This window comes from Colias eurytheme, chromosome 26 (assembly GCF_061535395.1).
Source record: "Colias eurytheme isolate Ceu_HAF_F1 chromosome 26, ilColEury1 Martin Lab GWU primary, whole genome shotgun sequence".
NCBI lineage: Eukaryota > Metazoa > Arthropoda > Insecta > Lepidoptera > Pieridae > Colias > Colias eurytheme.
The window spans coordinates 3,673,655-3,696,784 of NC_143005.1; the positions used below are offsets into that span (position 1 = coordinate 3,673,655).

A 23,130-nucleotide genomic window follows, 5' to 3' on the forward strand; every position below is an offset into this window, starting at 1 on the left:
CCTCGAATATTGAGCAATAATTTTTTACTGCTTCTTGCTGATACCTAAAGTAATCTCCCTCAACAAGTAATTAATTTCATTACTTTGCTGAGCGTCTGTCTTTAATAAATCCATATTTATTATCTTTTTAATATGAAAATCGGTATCTTCTTATTTCTACGTAATGATGAAAATGTTTTATTATTGAAGTTTTAGTTAATAAACGAAATAAGAAAAGTCGCGTCCCGTTGGCCTACGAGGAAGGGAGATATACATCAACTGAAATATAACATTTTAATCCAAAACTAGGTGTATAAGAAGAGCCATTTGTAACCGGCTTTTCCTCATCTATACTAATATTATAAAGCTGAAGAGTTTGTTTGTTTGAACGCGCTAATCTCGAGAACTACTGGTCCGATTTGAAAAATTCTTTCACTGTTAGATAGCTCATTTATCGAGGAAGGCTATAGGCTATAAATCATCACGCTACGACCAACAGGAGAGGAGCCACGGGGGTGAAACCGCGCGGAGCGGCTAGTTAAGTATAAGAAGAATTCACGGTTGACGATTAGCCACCACATACTGGGCATAGTACTTTTTTCAGACAGTGCAAAAAAGAAGGTCACGTTTTTCAGCGATTACATAGTCACTTCGGCAAGCTATGCAGCGGCGTAACTTTAGATTAAGAGAATTTTTAGATTTTTATTGATTATGAGAGTAGTGCCTAGTCACTCAGCATATTAAAATAATAAAAAGTTATTATCTGTACTACATACTGTGTCGTAAATAGTTTTGACCAAAATTTAGGCTTTACTTAAAAGACAATATCAATCTTGTCATATAAATATGTATACCAACCTGTGCCCTGGTCTGTTCGCTGACTAAAATCACATCTCTTGTTGCATCATGCAGTGGAATATCAGATATGAAGAGACCTCGCCCAGTGAGTCCTTCCAGTCCATCGAGGAAGGGGGACCCCACAAATAGTAGGGAATCTGACTCCGGGCAGAACACCATCTGGCCCTTTATCTCGAGACCCTGCAAGAGACAAGATGTTAAAAATGAAGTTTAAAAAAATGTTACGGGGGTTTACGACATGTTGCTTTGGTGAAATGAGACTCTTAAGGCCGCTGCATACGTGACGGGATTTTACCCGGACGGGACGTGACGGGAAGTTTTGGAAACATCGTTGCATACAAAATGTATCCAAATACGCATATGTCACGGGAACATCGACGGGACGGGAACGTGGACGGGAAAAATATCGTCGCCGACGATGTTTAGCACGTCCCGTCCCGCACGTGCCCCGTCCCGTCCGTGATTTCGCTACGTATGCACAGTCGCTCCGTTCGTGCCGGAGAGATTAGTAGTGACGCCTTCCAAGTATCGAAAATGGACGACGAAAAACTAATCGAATGTGTTCGCTCATATCCAGCGTTGTATAGTATAGCGAACCCACAATATTTAGATATTTAGATATTGTGGTATTCCTAACTATACTTAGTCCTTTTCACCTATGATGATTCCTGTGACACTTCATCGTGTTCTGAATTACGTAGGTATTTTATGTTTAAAATGCCAAAATAATTTTAGTGCATAATATTTTTGTTTTATGGCGGCATTATTACCAAAAATATAAAAATGAAACATCTTAAGCTTATAAATCAAAAACAGTATTGTTTAGTTTAAATTCAAATTCAAATTTCTTTATTTGCAGAATGTAGATTACAAAGATGTTAATGTTTTCTTGATGGTCGTAGCTTCTTCGTCATCTAGAGCAATAGCAATTAAAGCCAATTCTTGAATTGAAAAATCCATCTTTCGTTGTTCACAACACTAGCACGTTAGATCAGAATCACGTCACGGTGCGTATGCGTTTGCTCCACGTTCCCGTTGTGAACGAGGCAATCACGTGCCCGTCCCGCTCACGTCCCGTCCGAGGTATTTTCCCGTCACGTATGCAGCGGCCTTAAATGGGATGGACTTAGAGGTAATTGACGTGAAAAAGTACATTAATAAATATGTCGTTTAAATCTATACTAATAAATATCTCATAATCTATGTGCTTGTGCTAATATTAAAGAACTGAAGAGTTTCTTTATTTTTATGTTTGGTTACGTTCATCTCAAGAACAATGGATCCGATTTGACAAATTATTTCAGTGTTAGATAGCGCATTTATAGAGGAAGGCTTCAGCCATATCATCATCACACTAAGACCAATAGGAGCGGAACATTGTGGGTGAAACCGCAGGGCACAGCGAGTTAATAATCTAAGTTTAGTTTATCATGATATTCAAATTACTCAGCAACTAATCCACCAAAAACAACCACGAACATAACAAATTAAATCGTATAAAAGGATTCCCAAAAACCGGTGGTCCGAGCGAACCGCAAAGTGCCATGCAATCACCCAAATGTGCCCAAATTCTGCGACTGACAGTAATCGTAGTAGACCGGGAGATACTGACACAAAATTTCGAGTCATTTGTAACAGGATGACGGTTCTACAGGGTTCTTAGTACGCAATGACAAAAAGAAAAATGATGGTGTGAACGCTGGTACCGGCGGCTTAGTCGCGTGGGCGTTAGTCGAACTCGTCGGAAAATAGCGAAAGTTAAACGATTTGTAACAGTATGGCACTTATTTTTCCTGGAAGTTTGAGGATCAAAGAATATAAATACAAAATTTCAAAGATCTAGGTGTTGGAAATCTTCACTTATATAAATTAATACTAAATTAATTTTTCAAGTATGACAGGACTTTTTCCCCCTACTAGAAGTATGGCAAATATAATAATGGTCACATTTTATCAAATACTCTCCAAAAATCCAAATGCAATACTGGTACAAAAAGTTTGGCGAAATAAATTTTTTTTGCAGATTTTCGGCGGTATGGCGACCATTTGGAATCGTCCGAAAAGTATGGCATGGCGATTTTCGTAAATGGCTGCACGACGATGGTTACCTGTGCAAAAGTTAGCCTGGTACAAATGGTTGAATAATTGTTTTATTTAAATCAACATATTCGCGTCGGTATGGCGGGCTGTAAGTCACACCGGAAAAGTATGGCATGACACTACCGCCTACTTCTTTTTTATGGGCTATCGGTAAATACTAAAATTTTTGTGTTACAAATCGTTTGACTTTCGCTATTTTTCCGACGAGTTCGGCTAACGCCCACGCGACTAAACCACCGATACCAGCGATCACACCATCATTTTTCTTTTTATCATTGCGTACTAAGACCCCTGTAGAACCGCCATCCTGTTACAAATGACTCGAAATTTTGTGTCAGTATCTCCCGGTCTATAGTACATGTCAGATGCATCCGTTTTCACTCCGCTAAATTTCGTTGTATTGGTTATATATACAGGATGGAAATTTTCTATGGGCCCTGGATCTACGGATAGTATTTTGTGGGCAAGACCTATTTTTAACATTGCCTGTTTTGATTGAAACGTTTTTAATATTTAATTAGTTCGATTACCGGTCGTGGCATGTGAATTTTCGAAAATATTTGAATACAGTTCTATTTCTTTTTAAAAATAAAGGAATGTTTCCTTTCAGCAAAAATTGCTATGCCCAGTATTTCAAGTAATTTCCCTCAAAGGCCCATCAAAAATGTCCACCCTGTATATGCCTCTATGTATGCTCTAGAGGCCATAGAGTATATAAACTTAATGATGTAGACAATCGACCAAATTCCCTGATGGTTGGAGCACTTTACATGCAATATTGGTGATTTGTGTACGTGGATAGGTGGAACACGTGCTATTCAATTATGTATGGTTATATACCTTGATGTTATTTTTAGGTAAACATAAAATTCAGGAGAAAAATATGTGATAAGTCTTTTATCTATACTTATAATAAATCTGTAGAGAGGCCAATTCTGTACATGAAATATATTTAAAAAAAACTATGAAGGGGTGATAAGGGATCGCTACTGATGCCAAAAATGCAATCAGTAAAATTTTTGTCTGTCTGTCTGTCTGTCTGTCTGTATATTCGTTATAGAAACAAAAACTACCCGACGGATTTTAACTAAATTTGGCACAATTATTCTTCATACTCCTGGGCAGGTTATAGTAAAAGAATCATGTAAATCGGTGTAGAAACACCAAAGTTATACATGAAATACGTTATAAGTCATCGCGCGTGAATACAGAATCATGCCATAAGGATTATTTTTGTGTATCAGTTGCCGCGTTCGACGCGCTTCGCGGCGGGAGCTATAAAAATTAAAAAAGTTTGGAAAATCCAAAAGTGCACGACTCATAATGCTCATTTAATTATGAAATATAAAAATAAAAAAAAACTTATTGTAGTTTTCGTTTTTTATTAATTGCAATTAAACGACACTGAATTAATTAATCATTTACATTCAGTGACCTACAATCGTCGATTAGAATATTAAAAAAAAAAAATTTAACTCAAATGATGGATTTTTTCACAAGTTATAGTGTTTTCAGGTTTCACACATGACGGACAGGAAAATTTTTTGACCTATTTCGGTGTTTTTTTCCAATTCTATTGAAGTAAATCAATTTTTAAAAAGTATGGGATTAATCTCCATTAAATTATCTCGACAATAGTATGCAAAATATCTTGATTCCGTGAACTAACAAGGCTATAATAATAAGAATAGCTGCAAAAATGAGGCGAAAAAAATTTTTCAATCGTAAAGCACTCTCTGATGCTTCGCATCATGAGTCGTGCAAAAAGGCGGCGGGTCTGCACCCGTTTCGCGTTGTCACGGCAAGTACGAGGATGGTTCTTATGTAGAGAAAACGTAAATATGTACCACGGGCGAAGCCGGGGCGGACCGCTAGTAATTAATATAACACTATGCGGTAGTTCATAGTACCATTCCTTTCGTCCATTTCGGATTTTATTATAGCTAAATGACTTCGATATTTTGTATGATTGGCCAATTTAATTACAAACTATATTATGTATTATATTCTTACCTATATTTTCTACATTAATCCCTCTAAAAATAGTCAAAAAGAAAATCTTGAAGCAAAGAAGTTATCCCAGATCATGGGACATGGACCATATTGAAACATTATCAAAACGTACTACATAAATTTTCTTCTCTGTCAAAGTTTCTATTAGAATTCTGAGACTGGATCTCCAAAAGTGGAACAATATGTATTTTATTAGCATCCCTTCGAATCCTGAAGACCCTTATTCATGCATATGTTACAAAAAGTAAGGGAATTCACCCTTATTCACATGTTATGACATTCGAACCCCTTTTATGAGTGGCATTTCAATTTAATTTAAAAACGAATGTAGTCATTCCCCTTTGTTTAGATATAATCCTGTAACATCTGCATTCTTACTCTGTAAAACTGGATGCTTAAAATGATGACTCAAGAGTTTCTTAAACACTCGAAATGAGGTATGTACCTCCTACTTTACTTTTACTTCAATTTGTCAGCTAGATCAAAGAAAACTACGACTTTTCCGACATAAATTAAAATATATTTAATAATCCATACTAATATTATAAATGCGAAAGTAACTCTGTCTGTCTGTTACTCAATCACGCCTAAACCAATTTGCATGAAATTTGGTATGGAGATATTTTGATACCCGAGAAAGGACATAGGCTACCTTTTATTGCGAAATATGTACTACGGGCGAAGCCGGCGCGGACCTCTAGTAAAATATATTGTGTTTTATATGAATAAAGTGTATTACGGTACCTACCGTTTTAAAAAAGAAATATGTAACAAATGTTAACTACTTCTGAATCTTAGACATACCAGTAGAAGATATGGCAACATTAATATCAAAAAATATTTCATCACAAGAAATACGCACTCAATTTAAAATCCGATATCTCAAAGCGTATAAAAATAGATGATTGATAAATAGAATTGTACTTATGAAACTTGTCAAGCGTGACAAGTTGGGATTGAGAGACCCTTGTTACGATGTGTTGGACAAACATCTGTAATCTTTATAGAACTACGAGTCTCATAATCTGAGAGTTTTTGTTCCACTTCTGACAGTCGTTATTGAGATTTTGTATTGCTTGGGACTTAATTTTTTGCTGATGATACGGATTGACTATTATATGTCTATCATCCTACTATCCTACTAATATTATATTCCTACTATATCCTACTTCCTACTATAATATTATAAATTCGAAAGTTTGTGAGGGTGGATGTGTATGTGTGTGTTTGTTTTTCTTAGAAAACGCGGGCGAAGCCGCGGGCGGAAATCTAGTATTTTATAAAGATATCGATTATTATTATTTATTATAACTTTATGAAGATATGCGAATAATTGAGCATAACGGGTGACAACGAGCGAACGACCGGGCTCAGTGGCGTGCCATGACTGAGGCCTATGTCCTGCAGCAATGGACAAATGTAGGCTGATAATGATGAATAATTGAGCTTGAAAGAAGACAATAGCTTTGATTTAGAATTATTATTATCCCAGTATTTATCCTTATTAAAAGACTGGCATTGACCACAGTCTAAAGAAACAGAAACTTCCGAGCTTTACACAGCTAAATAAACTCGAGGTGCGAATGGCCTAATGGTCACTCTACACTCAACAGTGTAAACAAACTAATTGCTTCAAATCCATTGTGAAGAACATTATAAAAGTCACTGGATAAACAGAAATAAACAAAAGACATTTCACTCAATCATTGTATTTGTATTAATAAATAATTTTGTAATGAACGTTCGTTTAATAATTTGAAAATATCTGCTGAAAAACTTATGTACGTGTATTTATATGTAAATAAATTTCATAATTAAATAATATAGGTACATGATATTAACTTTTTCTAGCACAAACGTTAACAAATTTACCATTCATATAAATGTAGTTAAAAATACCGTTACTTTTTAGTACAATATTTTCAAAGACTGAAACCAAAATAAATGAAATCCAGCAAAAGAAGCGCTTTCTTACCCCTTACAGAATCCACGTTTATTTGGAAATAATAAGCTTTGTAAATAGCATTGTCATTTAAATATTTTAGTAAGTTAGTATATTTGGCGTATTTCTTTGTAGTCGAGGACATGTCTCCCCGCAAGCGTTTGACCTAAATCCTTTTCAGCACCTTTGTACGAAAACTTTGAAATATTAAATCGTTACATAAGGACTGACAAACAGACTGGCTTCGGCTATAGTTGGGATGTTCTTGGAATGTTCGAGAATTTCGGGTTTTGCCAAATCATTAATATTTAGTACTAAATGTTAAATGTATCATTTGTTTGAAAGTAAAGTGTCTATTCGAAGTACATGACGACTTTATAACTTTATACAATAAAATTTATTAAAAGAGTTCGAATGTACAGATGAAAAACGTGATAACAAAGGAATTGTATTCTTGCACTATATTTTTAAATGTATTTTCCTTTCTTCCTGCTTTCTTCAAAATTTGAACCCAACAATGTCTAGTAACTACAAATGTTAAATAATGAATTTTGCTTAGTCTGTCATTTTCAGTATTCAATTACTCCATTTTAAGCCTTATTACAATTCATCGAAAACATTAATTATTGTTAGTATCTATGAAGTCTTTTAGGATAAGTAAATGACGTAAAACAAAAAGATTTTTGATGGTTTTACGATTACTAGTAATACTTTAGCCAATGCAATAAGTGCATTAAAATAATAAACAGCACCATACAAGCCTAATTTCGAACACTTTTGATACAATCTGACCCACTTACGATTTTATCGTAACAAAGACACGAATAAAATATTTTAAAAACTTACAAGGCTACTGAAACGGGTTTCTCCACTGCAATGCGTAGTTTCTCGAAGGAAATTTTTATATAACTGCATAATACATTGTACAAGTGTAATTTTCCTTTTCAGAAAGTATTATATCTTAAAACTACATTTTTGAAAGTAGTTTGATGGTATTATTTTGGCCGAGGGCACACCCCGGACACTCCATACAAAATGATCGTTTTGACAGTCACACTGTAGAGACTGCAAATGTGTGTGTTAACATGGTGTTAACGCTTTATGGTTGGCACATTTGTAAACTAGCGTAAAAAAATATTCGCGTTTTTCTGACGAAATACATCCGTAAACAGCACAATATCTAACCATTTTCTACGAAAAACGATAATCACAAATCCAAAATAATAAAATTACTTTAAGTCAATTTGATTAATGTTGTCAATCTTCGTTGCGTATCGTCCTTGCAGAAAAATATGGCCCATTTTATGTCTGATCGCGCGGGGGTGAGGTAAGTTTAATTTTGGCGGGGGGCGGAGAGTGTCCGTTCTGTAGCCTTTAGCTACTATTATGTATTCTGTGCCGAGGGTAAACTTAATGTCGATTTTTAAAGTTTCGTAACGTAATTTTTATTTCATCGTGTCTTTAGATTACTTTTACTTTTTATTTTTAAGAAATCTTCTGATAAACATAACTTCCGTTAAAATGCCATTTTCTTAAATATTGTGTTCTAGATAGAATACAGACTTTTTCTATCAACTTTCATTTATCTCGGTCGCGTACAAATATGAAAAAACTACAACAAAGCGTCGAACATTCGAAGAAAAAACAGTTCGATAAGCCATAAATTGTAACACACAAAAGTGAGAGGACCTTTTAAATTTATCGCCAATACCAATACGGTATGGCATTCTCTGCTTTATGTGCTGAAATAACACGATAAATAACTTATACAGATACACGACAATCGGATAAACGATGTTTTCTGTATTCTTATTACTATAGGGAAAGATTGACAAGAAGATTGTTTGTTATGAAGATTAGTTTTGTTACTCAACTGCGCAGAGGAGGATTATGTTTTGCGTCGATGTACGTACTACCTGTATCGTAATACTATATATATCTATGTGCAACCATGCGTATACGTTTTATTAAAAAGGTGTATTGAAAAAGAAATAGGAGAAAAACGCAGACAAACCGTGTCATGAAAACACTAAAACAAAACATAACAAGGTTGACATTTAGAAGCAATTATACCATAAAAACAGCTTGCTAAAGGTTTCCCTAATATTTTTTTATTTACCTATTATTTTCCTTCTACAGGAAGAGGAGCATTTGAAATATGCACCATTTATGATTGCCTCATATTTTAAAAGCGCTCGGACCGTTAATAGCCTAACATTGATAAATAGGCCATTTTTCTGTAAATTTTAACTTTACGACGACATTGACATTTTTTGGGCGACATGTTAAATGGTTGTTATACGTACAAGTTCTTAGTGTTTTATGATATAAATTGCTTTAGTGTATTCAACAAACAACACAAAACATAGGTATAGTTAACAATAATCAGGATATTAACTTCAAATACTTCTTATTACTTAAATATAATTAGGTACATGTATTTACAGTATAAATCATAATTCTCTACAATAGCACCACAAATAATATTAATATTTTAGACATTTCAACGATAAAGGAACTAGTTTTTATGCCAACAATCGATGTACGAGTCAGGCTTCTACCCCAATAGAACATAACTCAATGCGTTTGGAAGGGATCCAATTTAAATGTATTTCTGAAATGTTTAGGTTATGCAAATTATGGCTATATGTAATACGGCAATGGCCTGTTTTTGGATTGAATATTAGTTTTGCAATATAGGTTAACTTATTTCGTTATTATACTATAATTTACTAGCGGTCCGCCCCGGCTTCGCCCATGGTACATATGAAATACATACATGGTACATAGAAATAGATGTTGGCCGATTCTCAGACTTACCCGATATGCACAGAAAATTTCATGAGAATCGGTCCACCCGTTTCGGAGGAGTATGCAGACTAACATTGTGACACGAGAATTTTATATATAAGATATGGCTAATAAATTATTTAATTTTTCTTTTATTCATCCGATAGCCTGAGATACATTCGAATTATAAATGCAACTAATAAAAATAACAATCATCAATCGGAATATCCTATGGATACTAATCACATCCTTCTGCATTTTATCAAATAACATAAAAAATATAAGAGATAAAATATGTGCGTAATTTTATTACAAGAAGTCCTATCCCGCAATACAAAAATTCAACAACAATTAGATCTAAATTCTCAATATAATAAAGGTCAAATTTCCATGCACAGTGTGTATTAAAAACCAACCAATGTTTATTCCTACTATTTGAACCTAATTGACTTGCACAAATCACAGTTAACGACTCATTGCGATCTTAGCTCTTAAGAACCCGCAAGTGTGGTAAGATTTAGCACTCGCTTCTCGAAACTTCCAAGTACCTACATTTAGTTCTTTTGTTTTCGGTAATGAAAATGTAGCATTTGCAGGGTTTTGAAGCAGTATGTGTTGAGTACATTTGGATATTGAGCTAGTAGTTTCATGGTAAGTGTAATTATTTATTGGTTTAAGAAATTAAGTTGTGAATAGATTAGCTTGTTTGGATATTTGGGCAATTAAATTCATAGAAAGAGAAAAAATAATCTGAACTTATTTAATAGATACTTTTACCGTTTGGTTTTACATTTATCCATGTCATCCAGCTAATGACGTAAGTAAATAATGAAGTTAATATATTTTTATATATGTATTGATAACATTAGGTATGTAAAAATTTAGAGTTAATGAATTTCTAATAAATATTCTGTCCCCAAAAATAAAGCTATTGTAATCGATAGTAATTAGTAAATTGTTACAAATATTCAATACAATAATAGAAATATACACTGTACAGATTAGCCAAAGATCTCACTTAGACCATATTATTATATCTCAAAAATCAATTGATTAATTAGAACAAAACCTAGATCGTCCCAATATAACCTTTTGACCCAGACTCGATTTAGGTTAGGTATACCTTCACACGACGGCTAATTTATCAACTCTCGCAGTGACCTATAACGAATACTTCACTATAGATAGTTTATCTAATCTAAATACATGGACTAATTTAAGGCTCCTGCAATGTTGGGTACAAAAATATTTTAAAGACTCTCTAGTGCGATGTCAATAGATGTTATCAAGTATGAAGATGTATGCCTTTTGTCTGTTTGCCTTTTTTTTCGGTAGCGTTAATCACTGGAAATTTTTCTTAGTGTTAACCCTACAATAGTCGCGTGGTCTACACGTGTAATCCTGTGATACTGCAAATTTATAAAAATCATATAGCTCCAGTTATTGCATACTTCGTGTACTCTAAGTTGAATAATTGCCGCATGCACTCAGTGCAGCGCGGAGAGTCGGGTACGCGTGGTTGTCCAACAAGAGCTCCGCAAAATTCGCGGTCTAAGTACGTATGACATAGCGTGGCATACGTACGTAGACCAACTACGTAAGTTTTTTGTTGTGACTGTTTCATTTATTTTTTACAAATATTATAATATTGATTTTGAAAATAATGTTACAGACTTTAGATTATTAATTTTATAACGTATTTATTTACAAAATGACCTCACACGTCACTTTTAGATACGCAACTACTGTAGGGTTAAAGAAGTACCTAGGTATATATAGCAACATACAAGGGACATTTTATAAACTAGCTCCACCGACATGCTTTTCCTGTGTGCGAGCTGTTAAACGGGATTTTTTTATTAAATCCTGACATTAACAAATACAACAAATAAAAACTAAAACGGTTCTGACTGCACGGAATATAAATCATTACGTACAGATCAACACAGTCGCGGATAGTTTACGGTTGTGTCTTTCCACATCGATCCTTACCCCTTCAGGTACACCTAACCCTGTTAATTCAAACAGCTCAACACGTGTCCGCAAATTTGTGCCCAAAACCAATCTACATAAAGCAAATAGTCCCTTACAAGATTGTGAAGTGGGCAAGAGAGGGTTGTACACAATGCATGAGTGCGGATTCGATACCTGGACAAATATTTTTATTCAATTACATCGAGACGTGATTGTTGAATTAGAATGTTTGAAGAGTATTGGAATTGGATTTTACAAGGGCTTGGACAAATACGTGAAGTTTTGTTAGTAGTAGCTAGTTCGCTGGGATTGCCTTACAATTCAAGATAAAAATCAGTTCATTTTTCAAAAATATTTAGCGATTTTTTATCTGTTTGGATGGTGTTTAATAAAATATAATTCTAATAGAAGTTTAAAATATCTTTGATTGTGTTTACTCACTATCCATATTTTTAGTTAAATTAAAATATTTTTTAGTGGTATCCTATACACCTATCGTTATAAAAAAAAAACATTTAGAAATAAACGCATTTCTTCATTGCCACCGCAAACTGTCTATTCTTATTAATACAAAAAATATACCGCTAAAGTTACGAAAGACTTATTCTTTACGCTCAAGACAGTTAAATAACAATGTAACGGATGACAAAACCGATTTATCTTATGAGTAATAAATTTTAAAAATATGAGACAGCTACCAATCCGCACTGCGCCATGAAATGCTGATAAAATTGTATTAAAAAAAAACGTTAGTAAATACGAACCAGAATTTTGGAGAAATTGATATTTTTGGTTTTATGGCATTCAAATATTTTATAAATATAAATTTATTCGATGGGGATTCGAAAATATAAATTAATTCGATTGGAAAGGATGCGGGTTCGAGTGTGTTCGAGTCCCGCTTCGTGTTCGAATTTTTTCTATTCTTTTTAAAGTTATACAGAATTTTGGAAATGAAATTCACACTAAAATAAACAATAATTTACAATTAATAAATACATTCGGTAGTGGAAATATCACTCCTAATATAAAAGTCTATTGAAAATGTATGTCCAAAAGTAACATACCTACTACTTGCCAAAATACATATTCATACACACTCACACTTACACAGTTGTATGTTCTAACTTCGAGTCCTACAATAGGACTAAAACAAGTTTCTAGAAATAAAATAAAGAATACGAAACACTGTTAGTCTTGAAACATTTTATATTCTTTTTATTTTCAAGACGCAAGCAGTTACAATGCGTGGAAAATTCCTTTCCCTAAAATATCACCTCAAATATTGGCCTAAAGCCGTATCAGTAAAATTAATAAAATAAGCGACCAAAGAATTCAAAGAAATATTTATTCCATTCTGCGCTCGAATTTTAATATTGTGGTATACATTCCTTGTTCCGTACATTTTTTTGTTGTATTCGAAGTATTTCGCATTGTATAATTCATTTGTCAAATAATTTCTGTTATTAATGTGTTGACATGAAATACATACTTATAATTTCCTACCTTCCGCGCACGACTTCGCCCGCGTATTTAATAGAAAATCCATTGTCGTGGGATTTGCGAGAAAAAACTATCCTGTATCCTTTTCAGGTCTTAAATATTATATATGTAATAATCCGATTTTGATGAAATATATATAATATAATAATCCGATTTTGATGAAATATATATAATTAATATTATTATATATATTTCATCAAAAGCGGTTCAGTAGTTAAGGTGTGAAGAATTTACAGATGAACAAAGTCACTTTCGCGCTTAATATAGTATTTGTAAGAATGTCCTATTTTTATAATAAAACGGCTCAAAGAAGTAGAGAAGGCTTTTAGTGCCTAATATTTTTATATTATAAATGCGAAAGTAACTCTGTCTGTCTGTTACTCAATCACGCCTAAACTACTGAACCAATTTTCATGAAATTTGGTATGGATATATTTTGATACCCGAGAAGGACATAGGCTACTTTTTATTGCGAAATATGTACCACGAGCGAAGCCGGGGCGGACCGCTAGTAGTTTATAATTTAGAACATAAACAAGACAGTAGATATACTATGTTTTCCTTGGGAATTAAAGAACCCATTAAAAATGACACTTTTAACAATGTTATAACAAGACGAATTTGAAACATGACTACAGCTAATGGGCCTTTACAAAATTGTTTACGCCGAAATATTCGAGAGATCACAACGGCTTACGAAAATTTATTTCAAATTCCATTCTCTTTGGGATATTAACTTAGTATATAGAAACGTGTGGTTTTGTGAATCGTGTTTGTTATTATATTATACACGCCTGAAGCTTCCTTTGATTAATGCGGATATCTTGGCATTAATTTTGAGTGAATCTATACATTTGTTTTGAGATAAAGCCTCAACAGATATTACATTTTACATCCGTTTTAATTATTAGTTTACTCCATATGCAAATATTCCTTAATCATTTCTATTATCTAAGAATTTATTTCTTATAGAATTTATTTATTTCACTAGGTACTGTAGGTATATTAAAATGGACAATGATTCAATGTTTATTTTTGTTGGTGAAAATGGTTATCTTATCTTAATACTATTATAAAGGCGAAAGTTTGTAAGGATGTATGGATGTATGGATGTATGGATGTATGGATGTTTGTTACTCTTTCAAGTAAAAACTACTGAACCGATTACAATGAAATTTAGCACACATATAGAGGGTAACTTGGATTAACACATAGGATAGGTTTTATCCCGGAAATCCCACGGGAACGGGAACTATGCGGGTTTTCCTTTGAAAACGCGGGCGAAGCCGCGGGCGGAAATCTAGTAGTACAATATATAGGTTTAACTAATCTACACTTTATGTTTACAAAAGTGGAAAATTGTTAAAAGTGTACAATGTGATATATTGACTACTAAATTTGTTCCCGCGGCTTCGCCCGCGTTTATAAAGGAAAACCCGCATAGTCCCGTGGGATTTCTGGGATAAAAACTTTTCTCGCAAATACTACTGAATCGATTACAATGAAATTTAGCACACATATAGAGAGAGTAACTTGGATTAACACATAGGATAGGTTTTATCCCAGAAATCCCACGGAAACGGGAACTATAGGGATTTTTCTTTGAAAACGCGGGCGGAAAGCTAGTATTCTTATATTATGTAAAATAAGTGCTACTGATCATTCTATTCTGTTAAGTCTTGATAAATGGGACGAATTGTCTGTACAAACGTTTAAAATGAAATAATAAATTTGATCCAGAAAGGTACGCGGTAACTAAGTTGACAGGCGTCGCGTCGCTACGCTTCGTGTGACGTGGTTAGGACAAGAATAATGTCGATAAAACGTATATTTTTTTGTACAGAATCGTTAAAAACAACGATTTTTAATAATTACTAGTGTGTGCCTTTGATTGCATTTATAATGACCGCTATCATTAAATTCTTACGCATCAATCAATCAAAAAAATTCTTACGCATTAGAAAACACATCAAGATAGGTACGTTGTCTAAGAAGAATCGATAATATTTATTTTTGAATTTTCTTTCCTATAATATTTTCTATCCAATTTGATACAAATTTACATACAAAAATTTTAGAAACTAAATTTAGCCGGTTTTTACGTTTTTATCGCACACTTTACCTAAATAAAAATTAAAACGCGAGCGAAGCGAAAGCGGGTCCGAACACAGTTCGCGAACAAACGCTAATTCAGTTGATTTATAATATAAATTATATTCCCTGGACAAAGCAGGTGCTCATTATAAAGGAATCCATTTTTAAGGCCGTAATTAAAGTTGGTAATGTTTTGGAAAGTTGGTCCGTGCACAAATTTTGCATTAATTTATGCTTTCGCAATTTGGCTTTTAAATTATGTACTTTATTAATGTCATGTACGGTGTATGAGCTTGAGAAGCATTTTTTATTTTATTTACGTGAATATTTATGTCTAATATTATATCTAAGTATACTAATGTTATAAAGAGGAAAGGTTTGTAATTATGTATGGTTTTCACGCATAAACTACTGGACCGATTTCAAAAATTCTTTCACCATTAGAAAGCTGCATCTTCACTGAGCAACATAGGCTATATTGCATTTTCAAAAAAATTGAGATCTATACCAAAAATGCAAAAATGTAACCCAAGGTGTAAAAAATTCCTTAATAAAAATTCTATCATCGCGTGCGCTGCGGAATCTATTCCTTGAAGTACGAGGATGGTTCTTATAAAAAAAAACGTAAACATGTAGGTACCACGGGCAAAGCCGGGGCGGACCGCTAGTGTGTAATAACTTTATTGTACATTCAATAAACCGATGAATCCGAAACCAAATATACCTATAAACTCTAATAGACTCTAGAATCTAAAATACAAAATCAACCACCAAATTAATTAAAACCATAATTGATTCGCAAATATTGCAGCCGTAATTCATACAAAACATCACACCACATTCCGTAGCGGCTACTACCGCATCTACATAAACCTCTATAAATCTACTCCCTTTGACCGCAAATGTTAATAGCATTACTTTTACAGAAATGAAAATTATACCAAAGTATACAGATACGCCCAGTAGGCAAACTTCATACAAACGTTCGAAATGGCTCACGCACACAAGCAAGCGTGTTTACAATTGACAGATATAAGAACACGCACGTAAACACGCTTGCTTGTGTGCGTAAGCCATTTCGAACGTTTGTAGGAAGTTTTTAGTTTCCCTACTGGTTGTATGTATCTGCATATTGTGATTATACGCCGTTTCAACTTCGGGTGAGCAAAATTGGCAAACATCCAAATTTCTATATTTGTAACCAATATTCGGATAAGCTTTAATTTAATTTCATGCCGTAATTTTCGTGTATAAATATTTAGGTGGCAGTTTTTAATGACATGATTAACTGCTGGTGAATTTTGGTAATGCTTGCTGAAATAATGATATGGCAGCGCAAATTTGTTTGAGGATAGCATGTAAATTGATTGTTACTATAATGCAAACTTGCAATGCAGGTATGTATTTTCAGATGCTAGAAGTGAAAAAATACACAGATCTAATAATTCAAATTCTTTGGAGAATGGGCATTTTACTATGGAAGTTGGGCCTGAACCCTTGAGTTGGACCAATACACATGAGATATTGTTTTTAATAGATCATAACACATACATAAAGGGAAAAATATATATAAAAAAATAATCAACCGGGTTTTTGTACAGTCACATCAAGTTTTATTTCTTTGTGTATAATATTTTTTGCAATAAATAACAGCTGTTATAAGACAATGACAATATCTTTATGTTACTCCAATTCACTTTCACTTACAAATACGTACTAATCTTAAGCCTTCTAATAAACGAAATACACTAATATTATGTTTTGTAACATGTACCTATACCGTGTTTATTATAATTCAACGTAGTTAGACGTTTTTTTGTCGTTAAACTCAGTCACTCCAGTGACATTTAGATTTATATTTACTTCACTCGAATTAAAAACACCGTTATTGTGCGCAAAATAAGAGCCAAATAAATAAAACTTTTTGCCTTGACTGTACAAGAACCCGGTTGATTAATTTTTTTATTTTATTTTTTTCGTAAGGTATGTGTAATGATCTATCACAAAAACAATATTTTGTGTGTATTGTCTTAGCCCAAGTTTCAGGCCCAATTTGCCCATTCTCCTTTCTTTATTTTTAGAATGTAGAATTACAAAGATGTTTGTAGGTACATATAATATATAGATACTTATACATTCTGCTCGTATCTAGTTGAGCGTGCAAAAATATATTATAAACTACATTCAACAATATTATATCCCACAACACTTATAGTTACCAATACAGTAGAAAAAAATTATTACTTATAAATTTATGTCCAGATATGTAATGTGATTCTAAAGGTAGCTCTTTCTATTTTGTATATACCACGGTAGGTTAGAGGGAAATAGAATGATTTTTAATAAGATTTGAGAGACGATTTGTATTTGGTCACGTAGTAACCACATTGTGGCACCATCGCAGATGCGCAAAATTTTACACCTGCCACTGTGTGGTTGCTCCACAGACGAGAGGTTATTTAAACTTAACTCGCATATTAATAACTAAAGCAAGATCTTAAAGATTGCAGTGCAACAAACATACATTCGTGGTCGGTAAACATTTGAGGGTTAAGCGAAGTGAAGCGCGGTTAGTTTAACGATGGGAGTTTCCTTGTTAACGTTTCAGGCTTCAGCTAAGTACCTTAGTAGTTACAAAATATAGGTATCTGGTTTGGAGTTTTAATAAATAACGAGGTTGGCCAAATGATAAAGACATTTTCTTGATTGACTAGTTTATTATTTAAGTTTTTAAATAATAGAAAAAAGAGCGTGTGTGCCGTGTACACGTGTCAGAAGTGAAACTTCTTTGGCAATATTCAAAGATACCAAAATCGTCACCTTACTCCATGACGAAATTTTTCGATCACGAGGCGGGATTCCAACCCGCCTCTATATATTATATAATTATAGTTTATTATAATTCGTAATTTTGATGATCTATAATAATATAAGTACCTATAATATCTATATTTGAGTAGCTGAGCATTTTATTAAGGTACAATAAAAATGACACCAAGATAATGAGATCTATCACTAGTGAAGAGAAGAAAAAAATGTTAATAGTAACAATTATAATCATTTTCATCATAATATAATCTATACTTATACTTATTACTTATAATAATATTATAAGGAGGAAAGGTTTGTAATTATGTATGTATATATGGTTTTCACGCATAAACTACTGGACCGATTTCATCTGCATCTTCATCTTCACTGCGCAACATAGGCTATATTGCATTTAAAAAAAAATTAGAGATCCTTACCAAAAATGCAATAATGTAACCCAAGGTGTAAAAAATTCCTTAATAAAAATTCTGTCATCGCGTGCGCTGCGGAATCTATTCCTTGAAGCACGAGGATGGTTCTTATGAAAAAAAAAGACGGGTTGCACTCCGGGAGTGCCGGCAGAAGTGAAAACTTGATTATTAACGTTGAGCATGTTTGATATCCATCCGTCTTACGCTTTTTCGATCAGGTCACGTGTCCTGACGCGAGTTTAAGATTTTATACCCATTACAGAAAAAGTGCTCAACGCCGCTAAAGAAGTTTTCACTTCAAAAACGTAAACATGTAGGTATCACGGGCGAAGCCAGGGCGGACCGCTAGTAGACTTATAAACTCAAACATTATAAAAACTTCATTGTGTAGGTAGATCAATCACATTATAAATTAAAATAAAATAATATTAAAAAGTATTCATGTTTCCATTGTTATGTATGATTTTTCACATTTATTATTATTCTTATTGCTTATCTTACGCACGTTCACATTGCGTGGTCAATTATGAGCTCGGAAGAATAGATTTTTTTTTAAATTGTATAAATAAAATAAAATAAAATCATCAATAATTGCATAAATGTGGTTTTGCTTGTTCTTATACTTATAAATTGTACTAAATTCGCCAATTATATCGACATGCAAATGCTATAAAAATAGCTCCGCATATTAATTAGAAAAAAGTATAAGCATTAATAACAGTAATTGTAATAATCGTTTAGCTCAAGTTCCATTTATTCTAATAATACTTACTATTATTTTGTGTCAATTATTTTAGTTTTTATATTTATTCTTAAACATGTTCAGATACTTAACATATAAAAAGCAATTATAAAATTTATTTGATTGGTCAGTGATATTTATTAATATTATGAAACCGCACACGTATTGGAAGAACCCGAAGAATAATTATTTATAAAAATAATTACTTATGAACTATAACGCATAATCTTTTCTAGCGTAACCAAACATTGCGATTAGCGACCAACGGGTTGGCTATGTATGTTTAATCAGTGATTTAATTCATAGTCTAGGATTTTGATCATCTGAATGATGCCTTATCTATTTCCGGTGCATTTACATCAACGAACACAGAGCTAGAGTTAGAGCAAGAGCATTCATTCGTGATATTTTAGTGGAAACGAAAATTCGTATTCACTGTTATTCAGTATTAGAACATTGCATATAATCTTTTTGAACGCACTTAGAACCACGAAGGAATGCTCTACGCCTGTTTACACTAAAATAATTTAACATAGTGGGGTTAGAACTTAGATCATTACTCAATGTATGATATATTCGCTCGTTTGATGTAAATGCACCGTGATATAACGGCGCAGCAATAAAAAAAATTAAACAAAAGTTTTTACTAACCTCAGCCAGCGACGCAGAGCCAGGCACTTTCAGACAGAACATAAAGGGTGTGTTCACACGCTTCAGGATTTCACGGAAGTCCAGGGGCACGCTGCGCGGACGCAGCATCCTGAAGTACGTGCTCAGAGCCGAGCCGTGTGAAGATAGGTGCGAACCGAAGAGGCGCATGAAGCCTGCTCCTGTATGATTTAAATAATTATTGCCAGATAACTGAACTAAGTAAGGTACCTAATCAATCTATATGTAACGGTGAAAACCTAAAACTTTCGTTTTCAAAAATAAAATTAGCTACATCGGCGCAGCCATTCTCGAGTTTTAGCGAGACAAACGAATAGCAATTGATTATATACCGAGTACCTATCTGCCATAGTCTTTCACGTGACAGAGGAACAAACATCTTCATATGTAATTTATCCATCGTATCAAACTTTCACGTTTATAATATCAGTAAAATAAGATGTCTCTTTTTGGGTTACCTACTGTACATTTTTAATACCACTAAATACTAAAAAAATGTACAAAGAGCATCAACTTCAATAAGAATACTGCCACTGGGCACTGAATAATAAGACGCAAGAGAAAATGACATCTTATTTCAAATAATAGGTACCTTTGCATTCAGAATAAGGTGCACAAAGTATGAACCTTTGTATTCACTGCTATTAGAACCAATGTTTGTTTAAGTTATTATATTTTTCTTTTCAATACGACCATAGTAGGTACTACAGATCAATGCTAAACTTAAGATATTAAGTTATAAATATTAAATAAATAAAGTTTGAATGGCAACCAAAGCTAATTTAAATTCTTTAAGCAGCTTAATCTATACATCTATACAAATATTATAAAGAGGAAAGGTTTGATTTTTTGTTTGTTTGTATGAATTGAATAGGCTCCGAAACTACTTGGCAGATTTGAAAAATTCTTTCACTGTTGGAAAGCTACATCATTTCTGAGTGACATAGGCTAGGTTTTATCCCGGAAATCCCACGGGAACGGGAACTATGCGGGTTTTTTTTTGAAAACGCGGGCGAAGCCGCAGGCGGAAAGCTAGTATAAAATAAGATATAAAATCAGACGCAAAAATTATATTAAACAGATCATTTTTGAAATCCATCCCGTTTCACACAATTGAACAATTCCTTTTGTCAAATAATTTATATAAACGGAGTCGAATTAAACAATAAGGTGATTTACGAAAGCCCCGTAACTTCCAAATCGAAAGATCGCTTCAAACACTCGCAAATCTCATTTAAAACCCGTATTAAATCATCTGAAGTTGAGCCTATTATAATTGCTTGAATAAATCGGGAGGAACAGAATTTCAAGTTTTCGGCCGTCGTATGTTTATTTGAAGAAGATAATAATTATTAATAATGTTACATAGTTTAATAGAAAACTTTGTCACATAAGGCACACAATTTATATAACTAGGGACATTAGTGGTACTTACTTTTTTACCTACAATAATAAAAAAAACTAAGTACTTATTTTTTATTGAGTTCAAAATAAGTATAGGCAGGTAGGTACCTACTATAATTATAAATTTGCTTCGCTATTTTAAACCTTCAGTTCAGATCTTCTAAGATGTCACAATCAACGTGTTATACTGAACTTAAATATATTTTATTTGCACATAAATAGAGTAACATGGTCATACGCTTTTTCTTAAAAATCTCTACGATACTAATTAACCAAATAGGTATGGATTTCTGTTGTAATTGACTTAATTCTGTAGCTATTAACGTTATTCTCTTAAAAGTAACAAAAACACAACGCCAGTTAAATCTGCACACTAATTCCCTCACAAAAATAAACACAGTCTCTAATGGTTGAGAGTCCAAATATTTTTTCTGTACAGTTTGAAAAAACAAGCCATGAAATCGTGGAAAGAAGTCCCGGGACCCTCATTAAGAGAATTGCGGTGTCGCAGGGTCTGAGAAAATGGACTGTAGCAAAAACAGGCAAGTGACGTCCAAATAAGAAATATATCTTACTTGCTAATGTTAGCTCTAATTATATTGGGACGTTTCATATTCCTTTTATATGCTTTGAGACTTGCATCGAGGGTCGTGGAATGATGATGAAGTGGTTACGTGGAATAGAAGAAATTGGTTATTTTGTAAAATTGTGAGGTTCGCGGTGCCTGGACGCTTATGGCTACTTCCATACTAATATTATAAATGCGAAAGTAACTCTGTCTGTCTGTCTGTTACTCAATCACGCCTAAACTACTGAAACAATTTGCATGAAATTTGGTATGGAGATATTTTGATACCCGAGAAAGGACATAGGCTACTTTTTATTGCGAAATTGTACCACGGGCGAAGCCGGGGGCGGACCACTAGTACGCTATAATTTGTTATTATTTTTGCTGATCTTATAAACATTATTTTCAAATCGAGTTTATGGAACATTTATGCGCTTTTAATAAGATGAAGATTTGGACAATATTTAAGTATTTAAAAGATAAATAGATCTCTTTCAGGCAAAAATAGATATTTTCAGACCAGAACATAATATAACTGTAATCTCCTAGATCATTAGCTAGGTCTTATATAAAGCGCTGAATTTTTCTAACGACCCTTCTAGATAACCTTTACATTTGGGGTTTGTAAAGGGAAATATAAATAATTTGGAAAATCCAAAAGTGCACGCCTCATAATTTTTTTGAAGTAAAACTTCTTTAGGCGCGACTAGGGAGTAACTCAGATTTTTTTTCTGACGGAAGTAACGCTTACTATAGTCTGTGTAGTTTCCGCCATTTAAAAATAATAATTCTGATTGGTTGTAAGTATATGTCATATACTACACGCTTCTTGACTTATACGCCAGCTAGTGGCAAATATCAAAATCAATTAGGATTATTTATTTTCAAATTTTCAAACGGATCAATTGTGAATAGCAAAGTGAATGAAAAATTCAACAGTTTTAAAAACATTATTTTAAATTGCAAAATTTTTTGAAAATCTCTAAATATACTTGTTTATTTATTACTTTTAAAATAAGTAAATTAAAAATAAAAATAAACATGTTGCGGATTATAATCAATCTATTTTAAATATTGCTGAAGACAAAGTAGTACCCATAGCAACAGATATGTATATAGGTTGTCATTCAGTTGAACAAGAAGCATATGTACGCCAACAATTTCATAAAATGTCAGTTATTGATACAGGAGGATCGCCTTATGAAATCATATTAGTTCTTAACAAATTTTACATTATTACAACCAATATTGA

General features: G+C 33.2%; 1 protein-coding gene across 1 annotated transcript in view; it reads right to left on the minus strand.

Moving 5' to 3' along the window:
- Window positions 1–23,130, minus strand: part of Gycalpha99B (guanylate cyclase 1 soluble subunit alpha 2) — a 91,479-nt gene that overhangs the window by 15,738 nt on the left and 52,611 nt on the right. The window contains exons 7-8 of the mRNA XM_090116908.1: window positions 19,889–20,067; window positions 838–1,017 (exon numbers count right to left, since the gene is read on the minus strand). Coding sequence (XP_089973034.1) covers window positions 838–1,017; window positions 19,889–20,067 — 359 coding nt within the window. The remainder of the gene's footprint in view (window positions 1–837; window positions 1,018–19,888; window positions 20,068–23,130) is intronic.